The sequence below is a fragment of the Protopterus annectens genome, chromosome 12.part0 (genome assembly GCF_019279795.1).
Source record: "Protopterus annectens isolate FY-2018-M chromosome 12.part0, PAN1.0, whole genome shotgun sequence".
NCBI lineage: Eukaryota > Metazoa > Chordata > Ceratodontiformes > Protopteridae > Protopterus > Protopterus annectens.
In genome coordinates this window covers 935,113,045-935,131,268 of record NC_056746.1, presented here as the reverse complement: position 1 = coordinate 935,131,268, position 18,224 = coordinate 935,113,045, and the positions used below count along the sequence as shown (strand labels likewise).

At 40.5% G+C, this 18,224-nt stretch overlaps 1 protein-coding gene across 1 annotated transcript in view; it reads right to left on the bottom strand.

Annotated features, from left to right (window-relative positions):
• Nucleotides 1–556: 556 nt before the first annotated feature.
• The window catches only part of KLHDC9 (kelch domain containing 9), a 100,207-nt gene continuing 82,539 nt past the window's right edge, over nt 557–18,224 (bottom strand). The window contains exon 5 of the mRNA XM_044089963.1: nt 557–873. Coding sequence (XP_043945898.1) covers nt 692–873 — 182 coding nt within the window. The 3' untranslated portion in view covers nt 557–691. The remainder of the gene's footprint in view (nt 874–18,224) is intronic.

The window sequence follows — 18,224 nt, the reverse complement described above, 5'->3', positions numbered from 1 at the left end:
AACAGTTCCAAATACCAGTCACTTTTGGCCCCAAACCTTCAGGCATCTGCTAGAAAGATGAAGATGAAGAGGAATTTCACCTTTCAACATGACAATGACCCCAAGCATACATCCAAATCAACAAAAGAATGGCTTCACCAGAAGAAAATTAAAGTTTTGGAATGGCCCAGCCAGAGCCCAGACGTAAATCCAATAGAAAATCTGTGGGGTGACCTGAAGAGGGCTGTGCACAAGAGATGCCCACGTAATCTGACAGATATGGAGCACTTTTGCAAGGAAGAGTGGACAAATATTGCCAAGTCAAGATGTTCCATACTGATAGACTCCTACCCAAGACGACTGAATGTTGTAATTAAATCAAAAGGAGCTTCAACAAAGTATTAGTTTAAGGGTATGCACACTTATGCATCCAGCTTATTGTATGTTTTTTATTTTTTATATTTTTCCCCTAACATTTGTTTGTTTTTCAATTGAATTGTACAGGTTATAGGTTACATTACAGGTGGGAAAAGTTTTGAAATTATTTATTGTGGTCTCATTTTTATATTACAAAAATCTGGCATTTTAACAGGGGTGTGTACACTTTTTATATCCACTGTAAATCTCCAAGTGACCTTTTTTTCCATTTTATAAAGGCATGGTAGTGGAAGGAGTCCATCTGTGTGTTGAACAAGTTAAGGTAAATCCCCCACTAGCCCACTGCTGAAGACAACTGAATGGCTAACTCACAGATTTCTGCTGAGGGAGTCTTGCCATCAGGGCCCAGACCCCCAACAAGGTAGAGATGGTCATCAAGTAAACAGGTGCGGTGCCCTGCTCTCTTCTTCTCTGGGTTTGAGCAGGGGAAGTGGTACCATATTCCAGAACCAGAACCTAAGAAGAGAAAAAAATGGTAAGTCCACTTGCAGTGAATTGCTTGTAGTGCTCTAATATGATATAATGAATCTGCAAACATTTAACTTGTTCTCATGAAACTGTATAAATTCCTCCCTGGAAAAGACAAATGTTTTGGTTGGAAATAGGCCTTGACCCCAGAGTGTTTCACATTTTTGTAAGGGTTTGTTTTCTGTTGATATTTATGCTGCTCTATCATTCTGCCCATTTCAAGGCAATCATGCTTAGTTGTAAGTTTTGCTTAGTAACTTCCCCTCTGATTTTTCTTATTCCAAACTATATACTCAATGAGCCTGAAGTCATCATTTTGTAGAGTTATCTATGCACCACGCTTCATTAATTAGGCTGTCTTCTGAACCCCAGCCAAGCAGAGCTACTCCCCATCAGCTAATTAAACCTTGCACGATTGGTGAGATAGTTATACTGCTGTTGTAATGGATAGTACAGACATTTCATCAAGTTCCACTCCCTTACGGTTTGTAATTTAGTCACTGCACCCAGAATACTGGCCATAAGAATGTAAGTATTAAACTGTATGGCCTGAGCAATATTTATTAGCTTACATCTCAACTGCATGAGTATAAATTCATGCATTTCTTTTAAAGGAAATGTCTTAGATTACCAGCAGTTTAATTCAAGACTGAAATATTGTTCTGCCTTTAAAATAGTTCCAGTATGGTTTACTTAAAAGAAATCATCCTGCATTTTATAAAACTTTAATTTCTTTGCATTGGTACCAACTGAAGGGAATGCCCACCCACTTTTTTAAAGCCTAATCTCTTAACATGCTTTGGCAGAGGCAATAACTCAACTTTACAGATTTTCACAGAATCTCTAGATTTTGCCTCATATTTTATTTTATTTTATTTATTTTACATTTGTTGACTGGGAAGTCCAACTGGATATAGATCCATTTTCAGCGGAGGCCCAGGGAGAAAAACTCCAAAGCAAAAGAAAAACAAACAAAAGTCCTTACATTACAGGCAATGATTTATACTAAATGGTTATAATCATACCATAAACTTACAGAAAGGTCAAAAAACACAAATATTGTACAAGCAAGATCTATTCAGTTTCTAAGAGTAACACCTATAATCATCTCATAGTTATATAGTAATGTGCTAAATAAGGAGTTATAGCTATCACGTAAGAATAGCATACTTGTCATTGTGCATGGACTGGACAACTTTATTTAGATATTTTAAGGGAGCAGGGAAGTTTATCTATATTCTGTAGTGTAGGAGATATATATTCTGTAGTGTAATTGTGTTGGGATGTAATTAATACTATGCAGTAATATGATGTAGAACTTACTATATAGTATTCTGCCAGGTTGGCAACAGGAACTAACCTGGGTGTAGCATGGGTGCCAGGTTGGGAGCAGGAGCTAACCTGGGGAGTAGCATGGGTGCCAGGTTGGGATCAGGAGCTAATCTGGGGAGTAGCATGGGTGCCAGGTTGGGAGCAGGAGCTAACCTGGGGAGTAGCATGGGTGCCAGGTTGGCAGCAGGAACTAACCTGGGGAGTAGCATGGGTGCCAGGTTGGCAAAAGGAATTAACCTGGGGAGTAGCATGGGTGCCAGGTTGGGAGCAGGAGCTAACCTGTGGAGTAGCATGGGTGCCGGATTGGGAACAGGAGCTAACCTGGGGAGTAGCATGGGTGCCAGGTTGGGAGCAGGAACTAACCTGGGAGTAGCATGGGCACTGCCAGTTATCTATGTAGTGGGTATTCAGGAGATGTTTAAATTGACAGGTAGATACAGTGGAAGTTATTTGGCTTGGTAAGGATTTCCAAGTTCTAGCAATGGTGCAGGTGAACAGAGATTTCCCGGAATCATTTCTATGTTTAATGTTCTGTATGAGATTCTGGCCACTGGCTCTTAAAGGTCTTGTGGGAATGTGGGGCTGAATTATCCCCTGGAGGGCAGGGGTGTTTTCTGGAAAATAATAGCGTTTGTGAGCTGTTGAAAGTTGGTTGAGTAGAAGTAGACGAGGGAGCTCAAGCCAGTTGAGTTGTTTCAAGGCAAGACAGTGATGGGATTTGTAAGAGGCTTCTGCTGCAAATTTGTCAGTCTTGTTGTAACAAGATTCCATTTTCTTTAGGTCTGTTTGGTGTAGATTTGTTAGGACAGGGGAGGCGTAGAGAAGGATGGGCAAGAGACGAGGCCTCGCTATGGTTGCTTTGGTTTGCTTGGTCATATATTGCTTATTCCTATAGAGGAGTCCTAGTTTTTTATTTACCTTCTTGATGGTTTGGGCTATGTGGGTATCAAATTTTAGGTTATTGTCTATTTCAACACCTAACAGTTTTGTGTGAGTAGTGGGGGTGATTTGGATGTTATCCTTAGAGATAATGGTGAAATCATTGTTTAGGGGAAGGGATTGTCCGGGACTAAAAACCAGTAGTTTTGTTTTTTTGAGATTAAGAATCAGTTTGATGTTAGTGAACCAGGTTTCAGCTAGAGTAAAGTTGTTCTGGGTCAAGGTTTGTAGCTCATTTAAGGTGGGGGTGGCACAAACCAGGGTTGTGCCATCTGCATATTGTACTACAGAGGCATTGACTGAGGAAGAGGAGATTTGGTTGGTAAATAGCGAGAAGAACATTGGGCCCAGGATAGACCCTTGTGGCACTCCTATGGATACGGGGAGTAGGGGGGACAATTGGTCTTGCCAAAGAACAGCTTGTTGCCGGTCTGATAAGTAGCTTGTGAACCAAGATATGGAGGAGGAGCATAAGTTTAGGTGTGACAGAGTTTTGAGGAAAAGGCTGTGGTTTACCATGTCAAATGCTTTTGACAGGTCTAAGAATATGGAAAATACAAATAGTCCCATATTTCTATAGTTGTTGACTGTATTGGAGAAAGATAATAGTGCTGTGGTGGTGCTATGAGAGGGTCTAAAGCCGTGCTGAGTTCTGGAAAGTAAATTATTTTGAAGGAGATACTGGAGTAGATGGGAATGCACAATTCTTTCTAATATTTTGGATAAAGGTGATAGGATTGCTATAGGTCGATAGTTGGTGAGTTCTAAAGTGTTACCTCCTTTCTAAGTTTGTAAGAGCAATATTTAATAATTGTTCCTATTTTTGGCTCTTTGTCCCCCCATTATTTATGGCTTTGTCCAGATTTCTTGCTCTAAGAGGCTGAGAGGTATGAGAGGCATATGTCTTCACCTGTATGACATACTATAGACATAGAGTCTGTCATTTTTTTATCAGGTACTCCCTATGCTCTTACATAGGCAGTCTTTAGTCTTTACTAGTGTCAGCAGCTGCTATAAAACTGCACAGTATGAAGAAACGTTTCTACACAGCTTTTATTGCAGAGAGGAGAAGAAACAGTATCAGTGCATGTAGCTGACCACATTTTTGGATTGTGATTCACTTGTTCAGGATATTTTTTCTGAATTTGCAACTTCTTTACAGACAGTAGTGTTTTAGTCTTATTCACAGCACAGCCCAGTAAATAACTACTAATTTGTCATGTCCAAGGATTATGAGTTTTATAATGAAGTTTGTATGCTACTATGAAAAAAAAAAAATCAAAGAGTAACACAATGGCAAAATGAGTAGTGTTTTGCTCTCACAGCAAGAAGTTCTCCGGTTTGGTTCTCAGCTGGAGTGCCATCTGTGTGGAGTCTGCATGTCTTTCCTGTGTCCACATGGGTTTTCTCATTCATTCCTAGGACATGAAGTAGGTAGATCATAGGTAGGTAGGTACTAGGCTATCATCCCTGGAGCCTATACAAGCCCAGCCAAAAAGGTACCCTGGCTTTTGCCACCCAAGAAAATTATTTTCCTGTGCCACTGTCGAGCAGAGCCACAGAGGTGATCCCCAGGGTGAATTTCCTGTTTCCCATCCAATCATCAAGATTTTTCTTGAAGATTGCTAATGAGGAGCTTTGTTTGATATAGATAGGTAGTTTATTCCAGAGTATGGGAAGTCTCTGGAACAGGAATCTATCCCTCCGGCATGTTCTGTTTATTGTGGTGACAAGGTTTAGGTCCCTAGAGCATGTAGCTCGGAGGGATTGGGACTTCTTTAAGTGGAGCATGTCCAACAGCTCTGGGTTTGACATAGCTTTGTATGTTAGGCAGAGATCACCTCTGAGTAGGCGATATGTAACGGAGTAAAGCTGGAGTTTTTTGAGACGGTCTGCATAGGGCATCTGTTTGAGGCCGGTAATCCTCTTTATGAGGTATTTCTGTGGCCTTTCCAGTTGTTGTAGATGTCTTGTGAGGTACATACCAAAAGGGGCATTGTACTCTATAATTGGGTCTAATGAGTGATGAGTAGAGGGGAACAATGACCTCTTTTTTTCTGGATGAGAAACCTTTTGTGATGAGGTGTGCCACATAGAAGGATTTCCTGACTACTGTGGTGATGTGATTATCAAAGGAGAGACTACTGTCCACCTGTGTCCCAAGGTCTCTTATCACACTTTCCGTGTTAAGTATACTACCGCTTATGTTGTAGTTCATGGGTACAGAGTTTTTACCAAAGGGGATGACAATGCACTTTTTGGCATTGAGCTTGAGGCCATGGCTTTGACACCAGGCCTCTATCTCAGTGAGGCCATTTTGTAGGATGTCCACATCATTAGGAGTTTCGATTATGGTTCGTAGTTTGCAGTCATCTGCGAACTTCATTAGCCAAAGACCTTCTGTGTTAGCCTGTACTTCAGAGAAGTAGATACCAAACAGGGGAGGACCCAGGACTGAACCCTGTGGTACTCCACTTGTCACTGGTCTGAAGTCAGATTTGGAGTCTGCTACTTTCACAGTGTGGGTTCTGTCAGTGAGCCAGTTGGCAACCCATCTTGTGACATAGGGATATATACCTAGTTTAGTGAGTTTATCTATAATTCCAGAGTGGGGGATGGTGTCAAAAGCCTTGGCAAGATCTAGATAGGCTGTGTGAACCACCTTATCCTTGTCTACAGCTTTGGTGACTGCTTCAAAGAAGTCTATTAGGTTTAGGAGACATGATCTGCCTTTTACAAACCCGAACTGGGTGGGGTCCAGAGTTTGGAGATTACCAATGTCTTTGTTTATAAGTTCCATGATGATACATTCCATGGCCTTGCAGACCAGGCTCGTCAGGCTAATGGGCGGTAGTTTCCGGGGTCCGTGGTGGATCCCCCCTTGTGGAGTGGGATAACCGTCGCTGTGCACCATTCAGCAGGCACAAAGCCTGAGGTGAGGCTATGATTGAACATGGTACTTTGGTAGGGTGCCAGTTCATTGTGTAGTTCATGTAGAATGCAGCCTGGGATGTTGCCTGGTCCCATGGATGCTGTGTTCTTGGCTTTGGAGAGTGTGGTTTTTACCTGTGCAGCCGTGATTACAGGAACTTTGCATTCTTCTGGTATAGAGATGGGCTCTTTAGGGGGTGAGAGCGGGGTAAAGTTAGCACTGAGCCTATCTGCCAGGATGTTGGCAATATCAGTTGGGTCTGTATATTTAGTGCCATTGTGCTGTAACTCAGAGCAGATCTGAGTGTTGCCATTGAGATTCTTAACATAGCTATAGAATGCTTTATGGTTGTCTTTAGAATCAGTGGCGATTTTGTTTTCGTAACTAGCTTTGGAGGATTTTATCAGGGATTGCAGCTTCTTACTGAGGCTGACCAGGGAGCTCCTCCACTCATGGGATTTTACTCTCCTTTGCAACAGTTTCTTCCTTCTGTTGTACAGTTTGTTTATGGCAGGGGACCACCAGATTGGCTTCCTTTTTTTGGAGGATAGCATCTTGGTTCTGTTTGGGATAGCACGATCCATGCACTCATGTAAGTGCTTATAAAGTGCAATTGTGTAGGATTCAGTAGTCGTAACTGTATTGTCCATCTGCATGGGTGTCATGAAGTTCACCACTTCTGTCTTAAGAAGCATGAAGATGGCTTTGGAGAAGTTTTTTACCATGGTTTCCTTAATGGGGGGTGGACTCTAAATTTTCTGAAGTGTGACTGCATGTATGTGTGATATGAAGGAACAATCTGGCAACCTACTTGTCTTTCCCTTCCTATGCCTTATACTCTGCATGGATGGGGGGAGCTGACCATGATGCCAGTCTAGGAGTTGGCTGTGACTCATAAGAGACGGAGAGGGAGAGAGAATGTGAGTACAATAGACATGGGAAAATGTAATAGATGAACATAATAACACAAACTCAAGAAGAGAGGGTTGTACCCATTTGGTACTGTGCTGCATTGTAAGGATAGAGATAACGAAGTTATGAAAGTAAAATACTTTTAAACAAATGCTTCATGTTTCTCCAACATTCTGGATATAACAACACACACCTTTCCACTGCAGAACTTGAACAGCAGAATAAGCTTACATGTCTGTATCATAGGTTCTTCTGTTATTTACAGCTCCTAGTTTATAGTAATAGCTCTGACACCTGTGATAAAGAATAGATGATGGTCTGTAAGTGCTTGAAGAACTACTTATTGATGGCCTTAGAAAAGCTTGTGGTTCAGCTATTTATTTTTAGAAGGCTTTACAAATGCTGTGCATAGGTTAGAAAAGCAGGAAGCTCTAAGAACAATGCAAATCAGGATAATTCATTGAAAAGGGGAAACTAGAAATGGATTCTGGGATCTAGAAAACAAATCAGTAAAACACGATTCCGTTGGTTTGGCAAACCCTAAGCAGTCATTTTGGGGTAAAACATATTAGGATATAATAAGAAATGCTTGAGAGATTTTGTTGCATTAAAATAGCTCAGAATGCAAAGGCATTGTGAAGGAAAATTCATTATTTGAGCTCCAAGGTGCAGCTTTCTTTTGATGGATCAATGTGTTTTATTGTTAACGCAACTCAGCATTTTTCCAGGAGAGACAGAAAGGGAAGTTAAAGACATTAAAAGTGGAGTGTTCCTCTTAATGAGAAAAGGAATTGAAAGGTGCACTTCCAGTTTGACTATCTGAAGAATGTTTGTGGGGGCAATTTGCTGCATTTAAAATTACAGGGAACTAGATACGATAACATTCTTGAGGTAAATTTTGCATTTAGATTTTTCCTGCATGAGTTTAGTGATATGTTATTAGCAATTCTCATTCATCATTCTAAGAAAAAGATAACAAAGTAGTGCTAATTAATTGGTTAACTGATTTATTATGGACAAAGGGGTACAGGATTGACTTCAACAATTGGCTAAGCTTCTGGTGTCATTCAAAGGGGATCCAGTATCTGTCTGCCTGGGACGACATGATTGACAGACCACGATGCTTTGCCAGAGATGGTCTGCACCTGTCGCCCCTGGGATTCAGGTTACTGGCTAAGGCTCTTGCCACCCCTATAGTGCCTTTTTTAGGCAAAGTTCAAAGACAAAACCACCACTGTAACAGGTACAAGCATGCAAAATCTGAAGGTAATGCTACTCAATGCTAGAAGTCTAAACCTCAAAATGCACTCTCTCGAGGCACTCCTAAAAATGGAGAACATCGATATCTGTGCAGTAACTGAGACCTGGTTCAGTGCTCCAGAGAGCACCCCTGCAATACCAGGCTACAACTCTTACCACACTTTTCGGCCACCAAAGCAGGACCAAAACACTAAAGGTGGAGGGGTGTCAATATTCACCAAGGATATTCACACCACCAGGCTAGTTGCCCAACACAATGCGACTGAAATTCTCCAGGTGCAACTAACACTAGGTAAGACTGCAATCCAAATTGTAGCTTGCTACAGATCCCCCACCATACCCCAAGATTCTCACTACACCTTTCTAAACATACTGGAAAATATTAAGATAGAACCAAACACCCTAATACTGGGTGATTTTAACTACCCTGCCATTAACTGGGAAAACTACTTATGTACCAACACCTTTGCCCAACGGTTCTTGGAATTCATAAATTCCAATGCCCTGGATCAACTAATCCATAGTCCCACCAGGGGCTCCAATATCCTAGACCTGGTCATTACCAACATGGGAAATCAATGCTCCACACCTATGGTCACCCCTCGTTAGTCAGGTCTGACCATAAGCTAATCACCCTTAACATCCACATCCCACCCCCACCCCCCAGTAAGGAAACCTCCATAAAAAACTTCTCCAAAGCCAACTTCATGCTACTCAAGTCAGAAGTGACAAACTTCATGACACCCATGCAGACGGGAACTGAAAGTTCAACTGCTGAATCCTACACTAAGGCACTGTATGAGCACATCCGCTCATGCATGAATCATGCCATCCCAAATAGAACCAAGATGCTCTCATCCAAAAAAAGGAAGCCAATCTGGTGGTCCCCTGTCATAAACAAACTTTACAACAAAAGGAAGAAACTGTTGCAGAAAAGATGAAAATCCCAGGATGCAAAAAGCTTCCTTACCAGCCTCAGTAAGAAACTGAGATCCCTCACAAAATCCTCCAAAGCTAGTTACGAAAATAAAATTGCCAAAGATTCCAAAGACAACCACAAGGCATTCTATAACTATGTCAAAAATCTAAATGGCAATGCTCAGATATGCTCTGAGCTAAAACAGAATGGCATTAAATATACTGATCCCAAGGATATTGCCAATATCCTGGCAGATCGATTCAGTACCAACTTCACCCCCCCTCTCACCCCTTAAATGGCCCATCTCAATACTGGAAGATTGCCAAATTCCGGTAATAATGGCCACACAGGTAAAAAACGCACTCTCCAAAGCTAAGAATACAGCATCCATGGGACCAGATGACATCCCGGGCTGTGTACTACATGAACTACAATATAAACTGGCACCTCACCTAAGTGTCATGTTTAATCATAGCCTCACCTCAGGTTTTGTGCCCACTGAGTGGCGCAGAGCTACAGTTATCCCACTCCACAAGGGGGGATCCACCTTGGATCCCGGAAACTACTGTCCCATCAGTCTGACAAGCCTTATCTGCAAGGCCATGGAGCGTATTATCATGGAACTTATAAACAAAGACATTGGCAACCTTCAAACACTGGACCCCACCCAGTTTGGGTTCGTGAAGGGCCGATCTTGTCTCCTGAACCTGAATGACTTCTTTGAATCAGTCTCCAGAGCCATGGACAAGGGAAAGGTGGTCCACACAGCCTATCTAGACCTTGCCAAGGCCTTTGACACCATCCCCCACCCTGGAATCATAGATAAACTTACTAAGCTGGGCATTAATCCTTATGTCACCCAATGGGTTGCTAACTGGCTTACTGATAGAACCCACACTGTAAAAGTAGCCAACTCCAAATCCAGCTCCAGACAAGTGACAAGTGGAGTACCTCAGAGTTCAGTCCTGGGACCGCTCTTGTTTGGCATCTACTTCTTTGAAGTACAGGCCAACATTAAGGGACTCTGGATAACAAAGTTTGCAGATGACTGCAAACTGGGAGCCATTATTGAACCCCCAAATGATGTGGATACTCTATAAAAGGGCCTTACAGAAATAGATGCTTGGTGCCAGAGCCATGGGCTCAAGCTCAATGCCAAGAAATGTATAGTTATCCCCTTTGGGAAAAAACATGTACCCGTGAATTACCATATAGGTGGCAGTACACTAAACACCGAAAGTGTGATAAGAGACTTAGGGACACAGGTGGACAGTGGTCTCACCTTCGACAATCACATCGCCACAACAGTCAGGCACACCTCATCATTAAGGGCTTTTCATCCAGAAAAAAGGAGGTCATTGTCCCACTGTACTCATCCTTCATTAGACCCATTATAGAATACAACGCCCCGTTTGGTATGTACCTCTCAAGACATCTGCAACAACTGGAAATGCCACAGAAATACCTCACTAAAAGAATCACAGCCCTAAAGCAAATGCCCTACGCTGACCGCCTTAAAAAACTCCAGCTATACTCTGTCACATATCATCTACTCAGAGGCGATCTCTGCTTAACATACAAGGCCATGTCAAACCCAGAGCTGTTGGACATGCTACACTTAAAGAAATCCCAATCCCTCAGAGCCACATGCTCCAGGGATCTAAACCTTGTCATCACAATAAACAAAACATGCTGGAGGGATAGGTTCCTGACCCAGAGACTCCCCAGACTCTGGAATAGATTGCCCATACATGTCAAGCAGAGTGCCTCTTTGGCCCTCTTCAAAAGGAACCTTGACGATTGGATGGGAGAAAGGAAATTCACCCCGGGGATCACGTCAGTCGCCCTGCTAGACAGGGGTCCAGGGAAGTAAATAGTGTGGGAAGAAATAGCCAGGGAGTTGTTATGGCTAAGGTTGTATAGGCCCTAGGGCTGATAGCCTAGTACCAACCTATGAACCTATGAACCTATAAGGGTAACCTAGTTGGGAAAATAATGAAAAATGCTCTGAAAATCAAGAGACAGAAGTAAGGAGTTAAATGTGATGCTCAGACAGCATAAATGACATTTTGAATCTGTGCATCGGGGGAATCGATACTTAATAATTGTCAGGCCCTTGTAGTTTTATTTTAAAGTAACACTCTTTAGGGATTCATTCATTTATTAAAACAGATTTGATTGCTTTCCTTTAAAAGGGTATTAGCAATAAGTCTGGCAGTAGCCACAGATGGTTAAGGCTATGAACTGTAGTTTCTCTGGGTCAGGGTTTGATTCTTTCGGTTCTTATTTGCTTACCGTGTGACCTTGAGCAGGTAACTTAACCAGGCGCTGCACTCAGATTGTTTCTGAAAAGAAACTGGGTGTCCAGTGAACCTACCCGGTTAACCAATGGGTGTTATTAGGGAACAAGAAGATTTTTTTTTTTAATTTTATTAGTAGGAAATATTTTATGCTTCCATTTGCTAGACAGTTTTCACAATATGCACAGTATGTGTATCTGCTTTTTACAATATGTATAGAAAGTGTATATGATTTTTACAACCTGCACAGGCTGTGTGTATGAGTTTCATGATCTGCACAAAGGGGCATGTAGCCTAGTACTTTCATAGCTGTCAGTATTCAGACATCAGTTTGAAGGGTAAAGCGACATGCTCATTGTAACATGTTGATTAACATGTATTATTACTACCTGAAGAAACAAGTAGTAAACGTTCTTTAATGAAACGCAGAATACTGTCGACAAGACTTCAGTGGGTAAAATATCATGGAGTATGAAAAGAAAAAAAAGAATACCAACAACATGTTGCAGATTTTATTTAGAAAACCATCAGATACAAAAAACAGGATTTCAATGTCAGAGCAAAAAGAGGGAAATGTAGTTTGCAGACTGGCTTCTGGAATTATAGTGGGAGCAGTGAATGAATGAGAAGTAAATGCAAAATGGCTGTCATATGCAGCAGGATTTCACGGTGGTCAAATTCTGACCATTATTATATGAGGTCAAATAGCAAGGTATTCTGAAGTTAGCAGAGGTAAATGAAAAATGTATTTATTTTCATTGTGGGATAAAATACTATACTAACTACACTATCATTTCAGTCAGTGAAATGACATTTAATCATTTGGGTACACCTTAAAAGTTGTATGTTTTCCATATTCCCAAAGAACTGATTGCTCTCCATGGCAAGGATAACCAATCTGTTTCTGAGCTAGGTATATGATCTTTAAATTCTAAATTTGCTATGCTTCATGTTTAAGGCATTAATAATAATGAAAGGGTATGTATGCATATAAATAAATGGAGTGAGTGCTACCATTCAAGCACACAAGCCAATAGGTATGTTTCTAGCCTAGTGTATATTCTTCCTGCACCTCATTGCTATCCTACTGAGTTAGTTCTCAGCGCAAATCTGAATATAAAATCATCAGTTAACTGAAGTAGCTTGGACTACAATCTTTTATACCCACTTTTTTGAGTACATAAAAGCTTAATTCATTGATAAAGAATGAATTAAAGAGGGAACGTTTAAGTATATATTGAAATATTACAAATGTGAATGTCAGAATGGTACTATTATTTCTGGCATAACAACTGTTAAAATGGATTTCTGTATTTCAGAATTATTCCTGGGTAGCTAGACCAGAAATTATGTTTGTATTCTGTGAGACATGGGTATGGCAGCTGGATTTTGCGAGTTAGAATGAATCTCCTAGTTCTGATTTGTTCTAAAACAAGGGGAATAAACATTGTTTGCCTGAGAGTAGTAGTTAGAAACATGAAGAATATGATGTTATTGTTTGTCCTTGTTTTGAAACAAGTTCTATAATGAATGCAGCCTTGTTTGTGTGAGAAAAAATTACTGCAGACATGAGAACATGTGAATGCAGAACATTATATGAGAATATCCAGAGATGTAACAGCATTGGCAGGTTCTGAATGTTGATTATACTTTCTATCTGTCAATTATGGATCTGTATTATGACTAGAGATTATTTTTTCCAGAAGGTAGCATTTGAGACTAGTCTGTAACTTGCTTCATGTACTTACGTTTGTTGTACTTGGATTTAGAGTTAGATTTTGTATAACTTCACACTATGCATAATCTCATTTTGCTGCCATTCTATTCTGAACAGTAAATGTATTACCTTGAAGGAATCTCTTCACAGTCTAGTGCTGTTCCATGGGTTTGTCTTGTAGACTGCAAAGGTGCAGGAAAGTAAGAGCAGAATTTGGCTTTCTTTACTAAACAAGAAAAAATGTTAAGCATATTGAGAAGGGTATGCTTTAATCCATGATAAAAGATCTAGACTGTAGCTCAGTAAAAATATCTCCATGTCAGAGGCCACCAACCACTGCTCTGAAAAAAAAAAAGAAAGCTGGAAAAGAGGCCTCTAGCTGGCCTCACTTTCAGAGTTCAAATAGGTGTTATTCAAAAGAAAGGCCTCAATTGTCTCTTCTGGATGAACCTGAGAAAGTAACCAGTGTTTAAGCATACCTCTCAACAGTCCAGATTTTTGCAGAATGTCCAGATTTCTTCCTCATATTTCTGGTCTGTTCCTCATAAAATTATTTTTTATTTTTGGCACATCACTTCTGAGGATTGAAGTCACTAAACTGCTCCCCCTTTTCTTCTAGAACCATACTCTTCCTGTTCTCCTCACTGCCTCCCCTTGCATTGACACTATTCTTTGCCCTAAACATGTATCATTTACCCCACTTGACTTTTTATTGTATGTTTCATTACTCTATTACTGCCTAGCTAAATGCACACAATGTTTGACCTTGTGTAATAATTCTATTAATTTACTATATTACTTTTATTATTTTGTGATTATTTTCTGGGTTAGTTTATTTAGCAAATGCTAGCCAGCAAATACTTTAACTTTGAATGATTCTCTTACTTAGTTTCTAGTTATTGTACATTGACAGTGCATAGAGTTCATAGCCTAGACTAAAATCTTGCATATTTATACATGTTGTACTCAGGTCAGAAATCACAATATCCCTCTCTGTAATCTTTTCACTGTGTGCTTCTGTTGTAAACCTTAATTTATAATTGTGGAGCTTTTTTCTCCCTGGGCCTCCTCTGAAAAAGGGCTCTGGCTCATTCAGACATTCCCGGTCAACAAATGTCAAATAAAATAAATAAATAATGGCATACATTTGTATTTCGGACTTTCTTCAGAAAACGTATGCTAACACAAACCCTGTTACTTTGGCAACTTTCTAAGTTGGTAATAGCAATATTTAAAATCTGTCCCAAGTTTTAGGCCTTTGTCCCCCCCCCCCATTTTGTCAGGGTTTGTACAGATTTCTTGCACTAAGAGGTTGGGAGGTATGGTTTGAAGTATTATGGATGAGGTCAGTCCATATTGTCCTGTGATTTCACTGCAGCCTGTATAACAGGAAATAGAGCATTAACAGCTCCTAGCCTTAATTCTCCATACCACCAACCACCATCCACCAGTAGATTTGCACCAACTGCCAGCCAATTAAAGGTGTACAGAAATGGATCTCAAATTACAGGAAGGTAACATAATAAGATGTACTGTTTTCACAGTCTGTAAAGTTTCTTCTTACAAAAGGTCATTTCAAATGTTAGGTGGTTTAAAAACAGTCATATAAGCTCTGTCGATTACATCCTTGGAGAAGGTAATGTCTGTTTTAATAAGATCTGTCTTCTTGTGAAACAAATCAGTGCCATCAAGCTTTTATTTTTCCCCAGAAGATATGCCAGATGATTCCACTACTTTTACCCAAATGGCCTATTCATTCCATTGAGGATGACAGCCATCCATCCATGAGCTAAGTGAGAGTCCTATTTGTTCCTGCTAGGGATGCCTCATCAGTGTATTCAGTCCTCCTGTGACAGAAGTCAGATGGTAGGGAATGGGGTGGCTTCCATGTCATTCCTTCCTTCTTGTCAGCTCTTTGAGCTCTGTTACTGATGCCTGTTAGAGGAAGCATGCCTCTGCATGCTAAATGCTAGCACTCATAGACAGCATGTTCACACAAGTTCATAGTTCCTTTGCTAAGTGCCACCCAAGTGGCAAGCCAGAGCCACCTCCTTCCATCCAGGTATGGACAAGCCATCAAAAGCTGCTCACTCCTTTCTCCTCTGTCAGCTCTGCCAAGAACCTGAGCCAGTCATTAAATTCAGGTTGCCTGGGCTGTAGACTGGACTTTTACCCTTTCTACCACTGGAGATGGTCCTCAGGGTAATCACACTTTGATTGTGATAATGTATATTTAGAGTGGAAGCAGGCTGGGATGTGTAACCCATCCATCACTCTAAACTTATAGGTTCATAGGTTCATAGGTTCATAGGTTAGTACTAAGCTAACTGCCCTTGCGAGCCATTTTAAGCCTAGCCAAAATTAATTATGTGAGACTCAAACCCTGCACCTTGTGTTTGTAAGGCAAACACCTTAACCATTAGGCCACCCTCCTCTTTGTCACAGTAATCTGTATAGCTATAATGTTGTCTTTGTACATGTCTGCAGAGTTCTCACAATGGGTCATTTTATCAAAGATGGTCTGCTTACTAAGGATAGATACACATGTTCAAAGGCAGCCTTATTTATGAAGTGCAGTCTGGATCTGTTCCATTCCCAATTTCACTGTGTGGCTTGAATACTACCAAAAAGATTTCAGGACCTAATCCTTACATAAGAAGAGATAAGAAGGATACTAAATAAGAAACTGGAGTGGAAACTAATAATCTTTAAGAAAACAAAAAGTAGTATATGTGAAGGCTGCCAGCCTAGCCAGATAGAATTTTGGAGATAATTCTGTCATCTGTAAATATTAATGTAAACCACAGGCTTGTTGTCTTAAATGGTAAAAATAGAGTTACATGTGGAACTGAAAAAAATGTAACAACAGTGCACTCTGTTGTAAGGAAGCTAAGTCAAGCATTTTATGACTGTCTTTTATCTTTAAAGTTGGCTCTGGTCAGTCTAGATGAAGACATTCTTTCTATTGTTTTAACCAAGAGTTAAATTGCTAGATTAAAACATGCAAACATATTTTTATTGCTCTGCTTCCTGACCAGTTGCAAGATAACAAAAGGAGATGTTAAGAATGTAAATGTAGTTTCTGTTAGCCTGGGAACCCAGGGAAGTGTGAAGAATGAGGTAATGGGAACCAGGAATGTGATTTTAAAAACAGAGAGAATCAAGAGAGCATTAAGCATTTTTGTCTTGTCCATCCAACTCATCAGCACTCTGCCTGCGTTCTATATGGAAGTTATTTTAGAAGTGTGTTTTCTCTTAGAAATAGCTAGAAACTAGAAAAATTAGACTAAGTGTTTTTTGTGATGTCAGAACTATATTACTGAATTATTTTAAGTACTTCTCTGTGATCTCTGAACTCTTGACTAGCACTCTGTACTAGGAAGTATTATCTTGTGTTATTATTAAATATTTTTAAACCTTTCAACTGTGGTTGTTTTGTGTAGAGATAATTTAAGCTCTAGAGTACATTGCATATTTATAGTGATCCTTTACCAAGTCACTCTAATAAGCCTTGACTGTTTAGTCACACTTACCAGTTGGATAATAATATTGCACAGTAATAACTGGACACCCTTTTAAGGGCCTTTTAGTAGCTGATAAATATTAGCTGGGTGGTGGCAGTGATTTCTACCGTACAGTCTGGGTAAAAGGGGCACAGCTGGAGAACCTGTGCCAGCCTTCCCCATAAGTGTCTGTGTGGTTGTATAAACTCTTATCTCAAAGTGTGTGTGTGTCAGCTACTTGGGCAGGGACACAAAGCACTTGTTGGACATAGGGGGTGCTGGAGATTTTAGCTTGCCCAGCTGGCTGAGATCTGGACCCTATAGCTGTGCCAGTGGGGAGTCTACCGGGGACCTGGAGAGCAAGGGAGTGACCAGCCCTGGACTGACTGTGATCTCTGTGTGCTGTTAAGGGAAATTGCACTTTACTGTGTGCATGTGTTATCCTTTCCTCCTATATTAGACGCCCCTCACTGGTGTTAGTGGTGAGGATTGAGATTTCTTGATTGCTGGGCCAGGGCACGGGCGTCACAGTATACAGAAACAGAAAGAGAAAACATGGACAGTATCTGGAAAATGCTGGTGGGTGGGCAAGAGAGAGAATTTAAGGAGTAAAAGAAATATTATTAAAAAGAAATGCAAAACATGGAAGCAGCAAAGTGCTGTATGACAGCAAATGTGTCAGAAATAATATCCCACATTTCAAAACTTTATATTATCCAATAATTTTGATGGATCATGGCAGGTATGCCAACTAAGCAGGGTATACAGCAAGTAGCTATTCAAACAAAAATGCACTTCTGGCCAAAAAAAAAAAATAACCAGATAAAATGCTTAAAGATTTTTTTCTATTTCCTGGTGGGAGCCAGATCTCCATCCTAGTAGAGAAATGGGGGTAGGATGCATTCTATTCATCTTTCTGCATTTGGCCATTGTGTTTCAGTGGCCTGTAGAATAGAGTGTGTGCTGTACCTTTAAGAAGCATTTCCAAGGACAGCACATGCATATAAATAGCAAGCACATGCTAGCTTCAGTGCCATTTTGAGAGTGCAGCCAGAGAGTGAGCATATATGAATGTAATAGCTAGTTTGTTTATAAGTTTATCTAAGTTAAAGTTATTAAGCCTCAATCCTGATGTGTTTGCACATAATAAAGCTGCTTAAACAGAACCCAAAAGGCTAATTTATTTTATCCTGACTGAATGAGTGACAGGCCTTTGGCCTTCAAATCAAGACCTACAAAAATGATGACAGAAGTTTCGCTAAAGGGCCCCAGTACTGTTAATAGTCATTAATCTTCAGGCAGTATACTACAAACTTAGAAGCCTTGGTCTCATTTCTGATTCACAACTCCATGTAACACAATGACCAGTACAATAAGCAGTCTGTTTCTTTTAGACATACCCTTATTTATTCCATTATGTGGCTGAAACAAAAATATATGTGGTATATGTGGTATGTTATTAGTGACAACCATAGCCAATGTGATATGCAAGACTCCAATCAGTAGGGTCTCTCCTCTTCTCATA